This window comes from Melanaphis sacchari, unplaced genomic scaffold (assembly GCF_002803265.2).
Source record: "Melanaphis sacchari strain LSU unplaced genomic scaffold, SCAv2.0 Contig41_pilon_pilon, whole genome shotgun sequence".
Classification (NCBI taxonomy): domain Eukaryota; kingdom Metazoa; phylum Arthropoda; class Insecta; order Hemiptera; family Aphididae; genus Melanaphis; species Melanaphis sacchari.
In genome coordinates, this window is record NW_020271269.1 from 1,288,783 (window position 1) to 1,308,317 (window position 19,535).

The 19,535-nt window shown below is 28.0% G+C and overlaps 1 protein-coding gene across 1 annotated transcript in view; it reads left to right on the plus strand.

Annotated features, from left to right (window-relative positions):
* LOC112597460 (voltage-dependent calcium channel type A subunit alpha-1) overlaps nucleotides 1-19,535 on the plus strand; it is a 219,855-nt gene that overhangs the window by 182,639 nt on the left and 17,681 nt on the right. The window contains 22 exon segments of the mRNA XM_025343518.1: nucleotides 995-1,232; nucleotides 1,968-2,071; nucleotides 2,747-2,862; nucleotides 3,006-3,065; nucleotides 3,175-3,276; nucleotides 3,467-3,487; nucleotides 4,302-4,514; nucleotides 4,651-4,873; nucleotides 4,991-5,195; nucleotides 5,278-5,499; nucleotides 5,560-5,660; nucleotides 5,724-5,858; nucleotides 5,934-6,123; nucleotides 6,192-6,304; nucleotides 6,890-7,150; nucleotides 8,489-8,656; nucleotides 9,144-9,345; nucleotides 10,272-10,436; nucleotides 11,337-11,447; nucleotides 13,181-13,264; nucleotides 14,258-14,341; nucleotides 19,318-19,434. Of these exon segments, the coding sequence (XP_025199303.1) occupies nucleotides 995-1,232; nucleotides 1,968-2,071; nucleotides 2,747-2,862; nucleotides 3,006-3,065; nucleotides 3,175-3,276; nucleotides 3,467-3,487; nucleotides 4,302-4,514; nucleotides 4,651-4,873; nucleotides 4,991-5,195; nucleotides 5,278-5,499; nucleotides 5,560-5,660; nucleotides 5,724-5,858; nucleotides 5,934-6,123; nucleotides 6,192-6,304; nucleotides 6,890-7,150; nucleotides 8,489-8,656; nucleotides 9,144-9,345; nucleotides 10,272-10,436; nucleotides 11,337-11,447; nucleotides 13,181-13,264; nucleotides 14,258-14,341; nucleotides 19,318-19,434 (3,235 nt within the window).

Genomic DNA, 19,535 nt, shown 5'->3' on the forward strand with positions numbered 1-19,535 from the left:
TAAAACTTTTATCAAATTTTGCAAATCAGTATGACCAATTTTATGTTGTTAACTTAAATATTGTAGTGAATTGACCAATGATCAAACATATAAAGGTAAGAATTTTATCTGTTAAGTTCTCTTGTCAATTGACACGATAGTTTAATATTTATAATCGAGTTATAAATATATGAATATTAATATAAAATAATGTTTTTAATTCTCAATTAAGTGGCTTGGCGTGGCGCGTTGGCTGCTTCCAGTTGCGGAATGCCACTGGGAGTAAGTAACGGCCACAGCTACTAGCTCTCGGATGGGTGACCATTCGGGATCATAGTGGTTAAAAACCTTGCCAAACATACACGTGTTTGCTATCAACCGTATCAATCGTAAAAAAATACAACCTACCGAACCAACCTTACTTAAAAAAACCCAATGGCCTTAGTAGCCGCGGGTCAACTAAATAAAAAAAAAAAATTCTCAATTAAAATATCGTAAAATCCAACAAGAAAACACAGCAGATAAAGTACTGATCATAGGTCAATTAACTATAATATTAAAACATTTTTTTTCTTTAACATAACTTTTTATTTAACAATCTGTTAGAATTTAAACAATAAGCTTATTTTATAATAAACAGTACAGGAATAACAGGTTAAAGAGACTTTTCAGTGGATAAACTTTGTTAAAAGATAATATTAAAGTTAATTATATGAAATTGGTTTTACTGAACATGAATTTGCTATGTTGTATGTTTGTAAGAGAATACAACACAACACTTGTATGTGATGTTGTGTACTTTTAGTGATCAGTCACTTACCAATAATGTTAACACTTAATAATAACACGAATGAATTTATACGCATATTAATATACCAATAACATAATATTATTAGTATTACCAGACATTTGCGTACATGTATAATACAATTCATTTGCATTTCCGATACTACCTATTCAAGCTACTATTTTCACTGAACTACAGTTGTATAAGATGTTTGAGTTGATACGTTAGGTTGAATAATCTGGTTGCGATGGAAATCGAGGGACAGAACCCAGCACCTTGCAACTCGGACTCGGACTCAGAAGAAAAACCGTACAACGCGTACTTCTGTGATAACACGACGTCCACGTGCATAGAGAACTGGGTAGGTCCCAACTATGGGATCACGTCGTTTGATAACATCGGACTCGCCATGCTCACCGTTTTCCAATGCATAACCATGGAAGGGTGGACTACCATTCTGTACTGGGTTAGTTGAACAACATAAAAACCAAAATAAACAAATAAATAACGAAAACAATAATAATATATATTCAACCGCACATAATAGTATAATATTACGATAGAAATTAGTTTTTGAACTACGGGACAACATTTCAGATATCATAGTATAGATAGAATTTTAATGTTATTAATAATTTGTGATAAAATGTTCCTTACGGCATTCATTTTTCAACATTTATTATTTATTTATATTCAATTTTAAAATAAATCTTCAGTAAATAGAAAATAATAAAATGTTAGTATGTTATATGTGTAGTACAAAAAAATAACGTATCGTCTTCTTAAGCTATACTATATTAAAATAATTTTATTATCGTTGAATAAAGCAACTATAAAATTACCTATATTATTGCAGAATAAAAAATGATTTTTGTATAGCGCATAATTCTTAATAAAACTATGTAACGAAAATACTTTGAAAATTATTAAGTCACAAATAATATGATGAGGATTCGTATTTTTTCGTATCGATTTTCCAATCAAAACTTGTAAAAAATTCTGTTTTTAGATATTATGTACCTATAAAAACAATTTAAAAAATTATTTTATTATAATATTATAGTATATTACTCGATATATTTAAAAATATTAAACGCTATATCTTTTATCGAAAATTTCGCTTAAATTTATGTCAATAAAAATGTGTTATATTTGTATATTACGTAATTATTATCACCGTTATTAATGATTGTCATTTCAGATGAACGATGCGTACGGCGTAACGTTCAATTGGATATATTTTGTACCACTTATTATTCTAGGTTCATTTTTTATGCTCAATTTAGTTCTTGGTGTGCTTAGCGGGTAAGTTTCATTTCTGTCTTAGTATATTATATGATAACTAAATAACCGTTGAAACATAATAAAATGTTACGGGAAAAACAAACAAATAGACAAATATAAATACAAACAAATACTCGGTATCTATATTTTATCCTACGAAGTTTTCATACGCTTTTATACGCTTGCAGAGAGTTTTCGAACGAAAGAACCCGCGTAGAGCGGAAGGCTAAATATTACAAGATGCGCACGAAAAAAAAATACATCGATATGTTTAATACTTACATTAACTGGATTACGGCTGCAGGTATTATATTAATACCGTGTTCTAAACGCGCGTAATTATTTTGTGAAGGGTAAACGGTACTATACGTATTTGACCTTTTTGAACTTTATATTTTCTGTTCCAAGTATAATATTATTGCATATATTGTGTATACATTTTTTTTTAAACATATCCCATCCTAATTTTGCCTAAAATAACAACTACCACGGTTTAAACACGCGTTGAAGTACGAAAAACCCGTGCACATGCGTTTTATAATGTAAAACCTCGTATTTATAGCCTCTAACGACTCTACGTACATTTTATTTTGTTTTAAAATTTTAGTTAAAACCTCAATCATATAATTAACATTGTAAGCTGCAGTTTTATATAGTAGTTCATGTAATACCAATCCTTGTGTCCTGGCTTTGTAGAGAATTCGCTAAAGAAAGAGAAAAGGTCGAAAATCGACAAACGTTTTTGAAGCTACGGCGACAGCAACAGCTGGAACGCGAGCTCAATGGTTATGTAGACTGGATATGCAAAGCCGGTAAGTATTGGCTTAAGTTCGAAATGTTTGTACCCCCGTAGACGTCATAATGCGTACAGTATTTAAATGGTGCATAACGTGTAAACATTTCTGCAAATTAATTAATGCATTGGTGTTTATTTTATTTTATTTCGATATAATAGAAGAAGTCATTCTGGCCGAAGAACGGACCACAGATGAAGAGAGAAGACATATAATCGAAGGTAAGATATACCAAATAACGTTAGTGTTAATTTTTAGATGTTATTCGTTTCTGTCTCGAATATTATATCGCATAATATTATAATGCGGTGATTTTCTAATTTATCACAGCAAGAAGAAGAGCTGACATAAAAAGGAAAAAACTGAAAACCTTGGGCAAAAGTAAAAGCACCGAATCCGAAGAGGAGTGCGAGGAAGAAGAAGCCGATGAAGGTAAATACACTTGTTCTATATTCGTGGCAATTGCATATGGCGTGGATTCCGGGGATGATAAACCCCGCGTTTCTATTGTATTATGCCGTTGGTGGCTAAACGTCCCCGGTTTCTATTATATTATATTAAATTATAGTGTATACCTAAAACTTATTAAAACTTTATCGAAATATTCAATGTTATGTTTCAGTGCTTGGTAAAGGCAAAAAAGGTACAGTTTTTTTTTTTTTTTGTTTCACGTAAGAGGCGTATATTAAGCGTGAGTTTTGCCTAGAACGTTTTGATTGAGATGAGGGTGTTATTTAGAAACGCCCAGGATTTTATACACTGCGGAAGAAACTGACTTTTGCATGTTGGAGGCGTGTGTGTTTGTGTGCGTGTGTGCGTATAAGGGTGGGCAGTTGATAATAATTTTTAGATATAGTAGTTATAGACAATATTATAAAACAAACAACTTGTGTAAATAATACAAATTTTGTAGACAAAAAATACACTTTGTTTCAAACATAAATGTATATTATAACAGTTATTATACGGTGTTGCTGATTTCCCTGCGGCGGTTATATGGTCAACTACTTAATTTTTCAGAATATCATATAATTTTTATGAAGTTATTTTTACTGATAAACTATATTGAATGTGTGAATAACGAGCAAATTTTTGTTGAAGCTACTATTGTAATTATGCTTAATATCATAATAAAAGTTATTGTTTTTTTTTTTATTATTATTTATATTATTTGCTTTTTCTTAACACTTATCAATGTTTTTATCTATTAACAATAATAATAATGACTTAATTATCATAATTATATATTAATAATAATAATGACAATCTTATAACTATTAATATATAAATATAATAAAAATATTATTTACTTAAACTAAATGCTTTCTAATACATATAACCGCTACCAGTTAGCCATTGATGTTTTATTATAACGAGTTTATCGGTAGACAAAATAGTATTCATAGCTCAGTTGCATTTTAATATATTTTTTCAAAGCAAATCTTATTAATCCACAGGTTTCCCACGCACGCCAACGTTCAAAGACCGAATGCGAAAAAAAGGCGTTTGTGCTTCCATGTGGAGAGCAGAAAAACGGTTTAGGTTTTGGATCAGACGCATGGTAAAAGCGCAATGGTTCTATTGGTTCGTCATCGTATTAGTGTTTTTTAATACAGTGTTCGTGGCCATTGAACATCACAAACAACCAGAATACATAACGAATTTTGTCTGTAAGACTTAACATTGATTTAACACTTTTTCTTCTTTGTGTTATTATAATAAACTACTGCTTTTTTTTTTTTTAATTTATACTCTTCGTAGTTTATATGTTATATTAATTAATTATTACGATTTTAAAAATTACAGTTTATTCTGAGTACGTATTCCTCATGCTCTTCATGGCCGAAATGTTCATCAAGATGTACGCGCTTGGCATACGAATATACTTTGATTCCGCGTTCAACCGTTTCGATTGCATTGTAATCATGGGCTCTATATTCGAAGTCGTTTGGTCAGCCGTCAAAGGTGGTTCCTTCGGTCTGTCTGTGCTGAGAGCACTTCGGTTATTACGAATATTCAAAGTGACAAAGTAAATATCATGTTCTTATACTTTGTTATTACTCTACGAAGTTGTCTGTAGGAACATCACTATTAAACCTGTGCCAAATACACCACATCCTTATAATGCCTTATCATTTCGTCTCAGGTATTGGTCTTCGTTGAGGAACCTCGTGATATCGTTACTCAACTCCATGAGATCAATCATATCGTTGCTTTTCCTACTGTTCTTATTCATACTGATATTTGCACTGCTCGGTATGCAGTTGTTCGGTGGACAGTTTAATTTTGAGGAAGGAACTCCTCCGACAAACTTCAACACATTTCCAATAGCTCTGTTAACCGTATTTCAGGTAAGTCAATCGTATAAAAACTACATTATATGGTTGTTATAATAAATTCTGTTATTATCAATATTATTAATATAACTCTTAGATTTTAACCGGTGAAGATTGGAACGAAGTCATGTACCAAGGCATTAGAAGTCAATCCAAGGCTCAAGGCGGAGGGATGATATATGCTTTATACTTCATTATCTTAGTATTGTTTGGTAACTATACACTGTTAAACGTGTTCTTGGCCATTGCCGTTGACAATTTAGCAAACGCGCAAGAATTAACAGCTGCCGAAGAAGAACAAGAAGAAGAGGATAAAGAAGTAAGTGTTAGTGATAAGGACATGTATAAGAACTATTATTTATGCTGATATATTGTACAGAAACAACAACAAGAGCTCGAAAAAGAAATGGAAGCATTACAGATGAGTACTGACCCGTCCAAAATGGAAATGATACCAACATCGCCATCCCAAAATTCCAGGTAAAACATTTGATAACCATGTTCATGAGTGTTTTTGACATTAATTTATGAAATAATTCGAAGTGTTTCACTTATCAGACATCACCGAAAACATCATTCAGACGAGCCTGACAGCAAAGTAGAAGAGGAAGAAGAAGACGAAGGTCCAAAACCTATGTTACCGTATTCGTCAATGTTTTTACTGTCACCTACCAACGGGTAATTTTATAAGCTTTTGTAATTTTTTTTTTATTACGTTTTTATAAACTTACGTGTTGTTTTCAATGTTTATAGTATTAGAAGAGCCGCCCATTGGATCGTTAATTTGAGGTATTTCGATTTTTTTATTATGCTGATTATCATATTGAGCAGTGTAGCGTTAGCCGCTGAAGATCCGATTAACGATGATTCGGATTGGAATAACTATTTGGACGTAGTCGACAACGTGTTCACAGTGATTTTTGCGATTGAAATGATACTGAAGGTAATATTAAAAGGACACTTAAGAAACTAAAAGTTAAGGACAAATACTATCCATGTTTATTGTTACAGATAATCGATTTGGGAGTGATTTTACATCCCGGCTCGTATCTCAGAGAGTTTTGGAATATAATGGATGCAGTGGTGGTCATCTGTGCATTTGCGTCATTTATATTCCAAAAAGGGTAATGCACCAAAAACCATAAATTCGATGGCTAAGAATCCAAAAGTTGACTTTATTCAATTTTTCTTAAAACGATTTTTTAAATTCCACAAAATGTTCAAGCCAATTTAATCATTCCACCCAATATTATACAAGTCTAAAACCACTAACATCTAAAACAAGTTCGAAACTATTAGTTATTATCAAAAATGAAACATTCTATCATGTATTTATCATGCTTGAGAAACATTATGTTCAGCATCTAATAATAATATTAAACAACAAAAGCTTAATAGTATTTTAAATTAATTCGTATACTGTAAGATAGTTAAAATTAATTTATCTGTAATGTTTATATGTTCTATAAATGTATAATCAAATCCAGTTCCAATAGATAACGAAAAATAAATTCCACTTTCGTATATAATAATATCTTAAAAAAAATGATTTTTGTTTTTAATAATTTTTTCCTAAAATATAATAGATCTACAAATTATGGAATCTTAGCTATCAAGTCATATAGTATTAATCTATTATTACGAACCAAGGCTTTTGAGCCTTTATAGTATTATTGTGACCGCGAATAAACGCATTTTCGTTACAACAGTGGTGGTTCTGTCGGCACGAACCTATCAACCATCAAATCACTTCGTGTGCTGCGAGTATTGCGGCCGCTGAAAACCATCAAGCGCGTACCCAAGCTGAAAGCAGTTTTCGACTGCGTAGTAAATTCGCTGAAGAACGTTATCAACATACTGATTGTGTACATACTGTTTCATTTCATCTTTGCCGTCATTGCCGTTCAGCTTTTTCACGGGAAATTCTTCTACTGTAACGATAGTAGCAAGTCCGTTAACGACACATGCCAGTAAGTGTAATGTATTTAGCATACAATCATAGATTTATAATACAAACAAAATACTAAATAGCTGACTCTTTTTTACAATTTAAAACATTGAAACCGAAAATACTATCGAAATTTCTTGCCTAAAAGACAAAATGTGACGGCGAGAGCCAATAAGTTGAAAAATCTATTTATTTCATATACACTTAATGTTTATAAAGTATCTATTTCAATAAAATACATTGTCTTTGTGTTTGTATGTGTAATAGCGACCATAGCCAAACCTATCACACTTGTAGTCCTAAAATGTATTACATAGGTAAAAATGTGAACCTCGATATCAATTTTTATAATTAAGTCATTTAAAGAAGAATTTCAAAAAACGGATATTTTTTTTTATTTTTCGTTGGTGAAAAAATAAGTATAAATTATGATGTCGAAAAAAAAATTATTTCTGTAAGATATAATTTTTAAACTTGTACCTGTTTTATATTTGATCAAACTTACTAAAATAATTGTGTTAAATATGTTTGGTTTACATTAAATTTAACAAAGTTTCAAAAAAGATAAATTCACTTTAATAATTTAATATTACTTAGGCAATTAATACAAGATCAGATACAAAGTAAATAATAAATAATATATTTAACTACTATTTCAAATAAAAGGCGTAAAACAGACGACCATTTTGCAAATCTACGATTATAGACCTATTTTCATAGTAATCATAGTAATTTTCGTCAATATACCTAATAAAATAGGTAAATTTTTATTTTTTTGACACATGAGTATCATTTACCTTTTATTATTTACCTCACGAAAAACTATTATTTTTCTATTTATATAATGGTACCGTTGGTTAAATAAGATAAAATAAAATAAAATAGTTATTATGATTAAATATAATTATAGAACTATATTTTATATTCAATCAAAATAACTTAAATTACTATTTTAAAAATGTATGCAGCTTAAATTTAACAAAGTATTAAGACAGACAACTCCCACTTAAATTATTCAAATTTTTACGACCTGTATAGATATTGAGCTAGTATACAATGCACAATATGCATTGCATATGTATTTATATATATATTTACATACAATATTATATACTTAGTTTTGTAAAATAAAAAAGAAATTGTATAATTTAAAAATAATATTTCAATTCGAGTTTAATCGAATCTAATTAAATAGTAAGAATTCGCAAATATCAATGTTTTATTTTATCAACCGTTTATAATATTATAATAGAAAACGAATATTTTATTGGTTTTAAGTCGGCTATCTACAGTATTGATAACTTTTTAAACGTTCAATTTAGGAGATGGTGTACTAATGATAGTTATCCATTATTTCCAGGGGTTATTATTTCAAATACGAAGCTGGAGACACGGAAGATGTGAATTCGCAAAAGTTCATACCAACCTCGGAGAAGAGAGCATGGGATAAACAGGATTTCTACTACGACAACGTGGCTGTGGCTATGTTGACACTATTTGCCGTCCAAACAGGCGAAGGATGGCCCCAGTGAGTTCATACTCGATTTGTGATGCAAATTATAAATTGAGCAAGGACTTTTGAGCATTTTCGTGGCTACGTTATTTAACTAATTTACAATAATTTAAATATTGTACAATATGATTATAAAATAAAAAATAGATTTAAATAATATAATTTTTATGTCCATTCATAGAAGATTTCTGGTAAAAATAAATAAATAAATATTAATGAAGTTTGAAACTTACGATATTATAGCTAACATTAATATTTGATTAATTCGTCCTTTGAGAATGGCACAATCACAAATGTCAACAATTTATCGACGAAACGTTACAAAATAGTAAATTATGAACTCCATATTATATAATCCTTAAAAGTTTAAAAATACAAGATATAAAAGAATATGTACACGAAAATAAGCTCTAGTTATAAATAATACATATCGTAATTCACATAATTGTTATAAAAATAAATTATAAAATAAACTGACGAGAATTATTTTTTTTTTCAATAGAGTGCTGCAAAATTCGATAGCGGCCACGGAAGAGGACCACGGACCCATACCGAATTACCACATCGAAAGATCGTTGTTCTACATAATTTATTTTATCGTGTTTCCTTTCTTCTTCGTCAATATATTCGTCGCGTTAATCATTATTACGTTTCAAGAACAGGGAGAAGCCGAACTACAAGACGGTGAAATTGATAAAAACCAGGTACCTAGGAAGTATCTCATATTAGTACCTGCTATTACTATAATGATAAATATTAAGATAACCTTTATGGCTTTTATGAATATTTTAAACGATTCATTAAAGATTTAACTATGTAGTCTCGTCCAAACACCTTTCTACTAATTTCACTAAAAATGGTATAAAGTACAGAATATTTAAGTGTGATTATGAGTCTTAACACCCATTTGTCCCGACAAGTAAAACAATGTAGTAGGCATAATATTATTCTATTTGTTTTGAATAAGCGAATAATTATATTTTAAATAATAGTTTAATATTTCCCAGATATATTCAACAAACAAAAAAACTTTTGAGCAAAATAAAAATACGTAATAACATAACATGATTAGACTAAAGTTTAAACTATAAATTATAATAGTATTGCATTAATCATATGCATTTACATAATTATACGAAATGTATTGTTTTTATTTATTTTATAGACAAAGATATAATTTAATTTAAATTTATAAAAAAAAATTATGTATTGACCATTTTTTGTGACAACTCATATGTCATAAAATATCGTGTTAATTTAATAATTTCGATGAACTTCAAACGTCTTTTCGCGTCACCATTTTTCGTAGACCTATGGTATTCATAAATATACAATTTATATCTGCAGTATAGAGTTTCCAAATTTTTTTCATTGCCTATTACACTTTAAATATGGTAAATTTTTAAAATAACCACCTTTTGACAAACTTTTGAAAACATGATTTTTTTCTAAATAGAAAAAAAAACAATCAATTTAGGAGAGTGTTTAAAACGATATGTTCTACAAAGAGAAGTGTATACGAATTTCCTTCTACTATAATTTTCATCGAGCACCGCACTGGTGGCAATATCAACCAATGATGGCATTAATGATTAATATAAATGATGATGAATGATCACGTCTGTTTCAGAAATCATGTATTGATTTTACCATACAAGCTAGACCACTGGAGAGGTACATGCCAAAAGACAGGAACAGTATGAAATATAAGATTTGGCGCCTGGTAGTGTCGACGCCATTTGAATATTTCATCATGATACTGATCGTATTTAACACGCTATTGCTTATGATGAAGGTAAGTCTCGTTGGTGTCGATAACGCGTTTCTTCATAAAGGTGTATACAATATAAGTATATAAGAAAAAAATTCGTACTTGTAATATTTCTGTATCGTCGGATGAACGCTGAACTTGTTTATTACTATTATTGTTATTAATTTCGACGAGAATAAATTTACACGCTAAATACTATCGATTATAATTCTACACTGTGTATATTTGAAAATAATTGACGAAAACAATATAAAATTACGAATGAACTGTTAACCGTATCGTTACAAAAATATCATATTAATTACTATACGTTTTGTTGCAAACTTATCGTTTGTAATTATTGTACTTAAATTTATGACATTTTTGGAACAATAACACTACGTATTTTATTGCATGTTCAATTTGCTTGAGCTTATCACTCTTTTTTGCAGTCAAAATCACACACATCATGGTTTCAATTTTTTGGAAATTTTTTTTACTTTCGGGTGTTTATCTTTTTCTTTATTATTCCACATAGCTTTTGCTTTCAACGTCTACTACTACAAATAATAATTTAAAAAAAAAGAATTAATAACTATTTACTTTATTTAATTAAGCGCGCCCCTACATTTTATATTGTAATTTTTTTCATTTTATTCTCAGCTAATTTATCATTATGTTTTATTTAAATAAATAATTTTGAGTAATTTTTATCATGCATAAATTATTTTACTGATTTCATATGATAAAAGAAGGTTATAATAATGTATTAATATTTAACATTTGTTAAATGTTATTATTTTTATATTTAGTTGGCTATCAAAGCAATTAATGTTCTTCTTTATTTCTTTCTTGCTTTCTTTTTTTCTTTCTTTCTGTCTTTCTTTCTTGTATTTTTATTTTTTTATTATGGTTGATCATTGTTTTTTTTATTAATTTTTATAGTTTTATCAACAAAAAAAATCCTACAAGGCTGCTCTACATTACATGAACATGGTGTTTACTGGCATGTTTACCATTGAGTGCGTGCTCAAAATTTTGGCGTTTGGAGTCAGGGTAAGAGAACACATGCCAAGTAGTAATGACCAATAAATTAATATTATAATATTGTCTAGAATTAAATAATAATATATATCATTATATATATATATATATGTATACATATATATTATATTATTTATTGTAATTTTACATAATATATAATAATTTGAATTTTTGTATGTTAAATTATTCTGTTTTAAATCATTTTACGAATTTTGATTTAAAAAAAATATTATTATTATTATGAATTATGTTGATTATATGCTTTCCATTGAATTTACTCTTCCGAATAAAAACTGTTTAATCGTACTTATTAATTTAACGGACTCTATGTTCGGAAATAACCCTATAAAATTAATGTTTAAAATTAACAATCTACTAAAATACTGTGTACAATACTGTAATGCACATATACATGATATTATACAACACAGATATATCATACAATGTGTGTAAGGTAAGTGGTCTTATGGATTATACTAAAAAAGTATGACATGAGTTTTATAGACACATACTACCTGATGCAATATTTAAGTGATTTTTCTTTATATACACGGACAAGCATGATTTTTTTTTTTGTTTATGCGTGTGTGTATTTAATACCTTATTTATGTCCGCTTGTGTCTTGCATTTCGAATGTTATTTTGCATGCCAAAACTATTTTAATTGTTAATTTATTTTTCTAATTAGATTCTAATGTAATAGAATTTAGAATTAAATATTATATTATTATTAATTTTTATTACTTTTCTCTTTTACCTACTCATTTTTCATAAGCTGCAAAATTATGGCGCGTGCGCGGTCTTCGTTGTATATTAAACCGTTTTATGTCTAGTTTTGAGTTATGATTTAGATTCAACATTTCTTCATACGGAATCATAAATACGATAGTACATAATGTTTTCATCACCATGATGTTATATTACACATATCAAACATACAGCTATAAAATAGTACACATTATAGTATTATTATAGTTAGGTTTCGTTACAGATTAGTATTTCTAAATTTCTTCTGAATGTCTTAGACATTCAACATAACACACATGATAATATAATAATAGTTTAATAACTTGGCTATTAATTTTATTTTCAAAATTAATGCTAAAAATGATATTACTTCAACTGTTTTTAAATTTACCTTTAACTTAAAGACACCTATCGGTTGTTATTATATTATGTATAGGTTATACAAATTAGATTTATTTTTTTAATAGTACCGGCGTTTTATTATTAGATACAATATTACTAACCGAAGTGATTAAAATAGTTGCTTGTGTAATTAAAACATTGCTTTTATTTGGTTGTTTATTTCGTGGCTGCAGCACCATCGCGAATCGAATCAACTTAATGATGTTCTACTGAACCTCAATCACTTATTGACGACGCTATTCCTGGTAGAATGTGTCTTAAAACTCATCGCGTTTGGATGCAAGGTAAAATTGTTCACAATTAACCATAATTATAATCTTATACATTTTGATAATACATAACATTATAAAAATAATTGATTATTATTATTTATAAACCTACGGTTTAAAAAAATTATGTTCCTAATATTTCTATTTTTTTTTAATTTTTTTTTTTTACTGTCTTGTGCGAATATACGTATACCACATCCTCCTATAGTAATTCCAATGGAAAGCATGCGTATACAATTTAACCAAATAATAATAATACAATATAAATATTATAAATATGGAAATGTCTAACTTAAAGACGTTTTTTGTTTAATGAAATGGTTTTCAGAATTTTTTTAAAGACCCATGGAATATTTTCGACTTTATCACGGTCATCGGAAGTATCGTGGACGCACTGGTTATCGAATTTGGGGTAAGATATTTTAAACGATGTAGGAATTTATAAAAATTTTAGCAGCTGCGTGTTCTTATATATATATATATATACATATATATCAATTAATAATAGTATAATTATGTATTTTACTTTTATAATTAAGTTCTGGATGCAAGTGTATTCACTTATTGTTGCTCTCCTACGTTTAATAACATATTATTTTATAGCTGATAAATAATATAAATCATCACTGAAGAGTCAAAACCATTTATCTCACATTTTAATCGAATTGTGTTTAACTCATAAGAGTACTATAATATATCAACTTCAGAGGAATAGATTTTTCTGAACTACTGCAAAAGTTACGAAAACTGAAATAGGTGGTGTCACCATTTTATGAAGCGACAAAATATGATATTATATAGATTGTTATTGTTAAGAAATCAAATTTACATAGCTATATATTATAATACATATTATTTTTAGCGATTTCTTTATGTGATTTCTTTATTGTGTTAACTTCCTTTAATATGAATTTTTCTGTCCATCGCTGCACATGCTTTGTATAGTTATGCTATTCACCTTTTTTTTTCGAAAATATTATAGTTAACCAACTGTTACATTACCGATTTCATCCCTCAATATTGCATTATATTAAATTAACCTTCCATAGCATAACTTAGAGCTTCCAAATATAGTATTAAAATATACCTATGAAGTACTTTTTGAACCCGTTTTAATAGCTTATGTCGGAACTATAAACAAAAAAAAAATAGTATATACAGATTACAGATACAATACAAATTTTCTTAACATCATATTTTTATCAAAAAAATAATAGGTCTAGAATAAAATTGTTGGAAAAAACCAGCCTGGAGAATACGAAATTATATTTAACCGTATTATTAATACAAACATACGTTGAATTAAGATTGATTTTATCAAAACTCTTAAAAAAAAAAAATAAAAATAAAAAAAACCATATAGGTACATCAGACAGGAATTTGTAACATGTTTACTCTTGTATAGGAACGCCTCGTTTATCTGTACCGAACTCTGTTCGAGAGTGTTTCTAACAAAGGACCAAAACTACTGTTCGGAGAAATTGTGGAGGTAAATTTTATATTTAAAACATCAGGAGTACGCCAATTTGTTGCATCCGACGTAGACCGCACTTGTATACTGTTGAAGAATGTGTCTTTTGTAATTTTTTGTTTTTTTTTTTTGGTCTTTTGGACATGGATTTTCATTTTTTATTTCATTATTTATTTAAAAAAAAAATATATTATATACATGTTTATTTACTATGCATATTTACTATGCAGTACAATTAAATTGCTCTTTATTAAGCAGCAAGCGAATATATATATATATATATATATATATGTATGTATTTATATATACTCACGTTATGAAACTTATTTAGAGAATAGTTGTTAAAAATCTTACTCGATATGTATTGTGTGTAACGATTACGCCGTGTTATGATATTCAACACAATATTTGTTTACAATTAAAACTAGAAATAATGTATTCAATACTTTATGTACTGTTCTTTTTCATACACATAAATTATTTGGAAGACTTATTTGAAAATCACCAACATACAGTTGTAAACGTTTATCCAGGTTTCTAAAATATTTAATTAATAATATCGTGCTTAAATTTCGTTTATACATTTTTGTAATAACTGTTACTATTTATTTTTTGTTCAATTTTGCCTATTAAATCCAGTACAAATAATTATTATAATTTCGTGTACGGAAACCTGAAAACAATTAATAATCCACTAAGGGTTACTCGGATTTTTGGTGTGTATTTACAATATTATAATATTTTTTTAATATTGTGAATATATCATAGTTATTTTACGTATACTATATAGTAGTACAAAATATCTTATTTGACCCTATATTATAATTAACGATACCTACATCATTCGACAAGAAAAAATGTAACAAGTACATCGATGTTTTTATTCCTACCTAATATTATTATATTATTGTATAACTACTAATTTTACCATCATATAATATATTATTAAATCTAATGCATTATTAGTTTTATAGTGGGTACCCAAAGTACAATAATTATTCAGTATCGTAGTAATATATCTATTATACACATAGAAACACATCATGACTAGCATATTATTACATTATAGCATTAGTCTAATATTAACCTTTAAATATTAATAATATAATAATTAATAATGATTGTAGTTACCATTATTATTGTTTGTAGAGTATTTTGTAACACAATATAGCGTTCGAAGATAATAATACAATTTTTTATAGGTATTACAGTATAGAAAATATAATAATATTATTAAATATATATTTTTTTAATTTCCTTTGTTTTCATTGTTAATATACTAATAATAATTTTAATAAAATCGCTTAAAATATAATGTATTCATTATTTTGGATAGGATATTATTACGTTTCAACTTTCAATGCTTAGAGAATAATTGTATTTTAAATAAATTTTTTCATCACGAATTAAATTTTTAAAAAGTATATAAATATATTTTATTCAAGTCTATTAAGTTTGCAAGAAGCTTTTCTAGAGTTTTCTCTGGCTAATAATTATGTTCTATATCGGCGCTTAGGTTTATGAATAATATTATACAATAGTTATATCCACTGCAAGTTATTGAATTTTTATAGTATAATGGATGTTTTATGCTTTTTAAATTGCTCACTAGCTATTTTTCGATGTTATTATAATTTACATATATTTTTTATAAACTAATTTTTATTAATGATACATATAAATGCATTACATTAGTTAAGTGTATCAGTAAATTGCATTACGTTATAAGTGCCTAAAATAGTTTAATAACAAGTGACATCGATATCATAAAATAGAAAATAACGACTAATGAAGTATTATACAATATCAGTTACTAAAGAATTATTATGAGACTCTTATACATATTTTCAATTTAAATAATTGAATTTGTATCTTTTACACGAATTCAAAAAAAAAAAAAAAAATATCCATATTTCACATATAGAAAATATATATATTCTACATTTTTGATCCCCTTTATATATTAAAGAAAACAAAAATAAAAAATTTCAATAATTTGAGATTAAACCATAAATAAATGTTCATTGTTAAATATTTCTTGTGGAAATTAGTTATAGGTTATGTATAGAAAACAAGTACAAATAACAAAAAAGTTTTCTAAAAAATTTCGAAACTTGTAAAAATATTAAATTCTCATTAACAAAAACCCGAGTATCCGGAACGTGGACGAAGGTTTTTTTGTTTCGTTAATATCAATTTATTTATATTTTTTATTTTTAAAAATTTCTATTTCGCGTTTATTTATATTATTATATTATAATAATTATATGTATACCACCAATATATATATATTAAAATAATATGTTATTTAGTTTTTGTTGGAATATATTGATTTAGAATAGTTATATATTATATATATATATATGTGTTTTTAAATCACCATTTTCGATAGTTTTCACCGGTATTGAGTATATATTTTTGCAATTCAGACGTAGAGGTCGTAGCATGTCTGCAATGTTCGTGCCGAATTTTCTAGGAGCTCTGGACACCGACGGCGCCGTACGCATTATGGTGTAAGATTAGTGTTAGAAAAAAAAAATCAACTGCCAAACATTATAATATACACGCTCATTATTCATATATTTCATTAATACTACATACTACAATATTACCAATGAGAGGGGCATGTGCCTTCCCCTAAATTCGATCGCAACGGGGGCATATACATCATACTCAATCATACTCATTGCGGTCGCGATATTATTTATATTATTATATCAATTGTTACGTGTTCATCGCTATCGAATGATCCGCGGGTTCTTGAAAACGGTCACAACATTGCTACAGCTGCGAAATCCTCCGCGTCCGCTGCGTATGTGTATATATTATATTATATTGTATTAATTGTTATATAATATTATAAAATAATCGTATAAAACGACACAATTCGACCGACGGACGACTCGTCCGCCGCGCCTCAAGCTTGCGTAAATCATGGTATGTTATGTGTTGTATCGATGTGTAATATATTTTATATGTTTCTCTGATGCTGTTGCTGATGCTATAATATTATTGTATTACTGTTCAAATTTCGCCGCCGCCATTGCTATACAAAAATTCACAATATTATATTGCCGCCGCCATCGCTGCCGCAATTTCGATGCTGACGCTTGACACACTACCTAATGTGTACAGATCTATTTTTCTGTGCGAAAATCATATTATTATATATTACACTTTTTTGTAACTTTAATATACTTATTACGCGCGTGCAAAAAGCAATCATACTATTGGTATTTGCGTTTAGACGAAAACTAATCACTTTAACTTCCGTGAAATCGATTCTTTGTGCGTGTCATTTTTGAGTTTTCGTTAATTATTATTTTTTTTTTTCACGGTGTGACGAACTAATATCCATTTTTTGCAGAGTGTAACGCTACCACCCACTCTGCTGATATTAGACAACGATTAAATATACTTTTACACTAATATATTACACTTGATTCCGTTAATTTATCTCCAAACGGTAAAATATTGCACTTGTCGCACCGTCCGTATATCCTTAATATTTTACTGATACACAATCAGTGTAATCAGTTTTTTTTTTTTTTTAATTTTTACCGTCGTCGCGGCGTTTTAATATTTTGAATGACTGTTGCCAGAAAAATATTTGATGCCAAAGAAACTTGTACAATAATAATTATGAGCCATTGCGCAGTATGTTAACTATATATTCCGAGCACGATGTGACTGTTTGTACCTGGATTTGCATCGTTTAAGTGATTTGTGTATTGTAGTAATGTAATTGATTGGTTAGAGAGATGGTAATTGAGAAATGTGTTGAAGGTGGATGGAACTTTGTTCTTTTACTTATTTTATTTATAATATTATGTAAATATAATAATAGTATTCGCAGATTTCCAATATTACCATCAATTGAAATAAAAAATAAAAATTTGTGTTAAAAACCAAATTAAAAAACGACTAATATTAAATGTTAACAATATTCACTGCACACAATATTTAAGAGTCGTAAAGAAAAATCGTAATTGCCATCTCTCTTACCAGGCTCAAATACACCACTGCAAAATATAATAGGTTTGCGCGATATGATTTAGACTGTTGTTTTGAGCCTTTTACGCACGATTACCGCGCCGATAATAATATAATAATAATCCATCACAAAAACATATTTTTATTATTATACATATTATATCATACATACTCCATAGTATTTTAATATATAAATATATTATATTATATTATACGCATTTACGGAGTGATTTGTTTAATTGGCAACAATAATTTTAAGTGAAAAAAAAAGATATGTTCATATAAGTTATATAAGTTACACCTAAAAGTATGTTTTTACAAAAAACTATAATTTTCTATAACAATGATATTTTATTTTATCTTTACAGATAAAATGCTTTTCTGAACAATTCAATGTTTAAATATAGAATATTGAACACAAATATTTGTATTAATTTTTCTTTTGATTATAAAATTTAATATTTATAAAAATTTTCAATTAAAAATATTTAAAAATTTAAAATTACCTAAGTAACTACAATAAATAAGTAGTAAAATAAAATATAAAAATATATCTGTTATTTTTTTGTAAATATAACTGTTATAGATAGATATACTTATAAATTTAAATAATTTTTTTTAAATTAAAAAATAACTTAGAAAATATGACGTAACGCCATGTAAATAGATCATCCTAGCTGTATAATATAATAACACACATAAGATCCAATTGTGTCGCACACAATTCCGCTGCCTCCGTTAACGTTGAGCTTTACGTTTGAATACACTCTAGTTCGTGTGATGATGCGTATAAACGTGATTAATTATTTTGTTGAGCTTAAATATATAATTTTACGAAATATAATATCTAGGTTAAATTATCTATATTATATTATAAGTATAATTGTATATTATTTTATCGGCGCGCGAGAATATCCTACATGATATTATATCGTCATCAGGTGGGGTCCTTTTTGCACCGTTTTGCATCATGTGTGGTAAACGAAAACCTGTTGTTGCAGGAAAATTTTATAAACGTTGGATTCCTTCGGCTCTTTCGAGCCGCCAGACTGATAAAACTGCTCCGGCAAGGGTACACGATAAGGATTTTGCTCTGGACGTTCGTCCAGTCGTTCAAAGTACGTATACACTAATATCGTGTTTTACTTTATTTATGCACACTATCCAGTCGCTCCTCTGTTCATGGCGCCTATGATAAACGGCGATCTCTAACCAATTT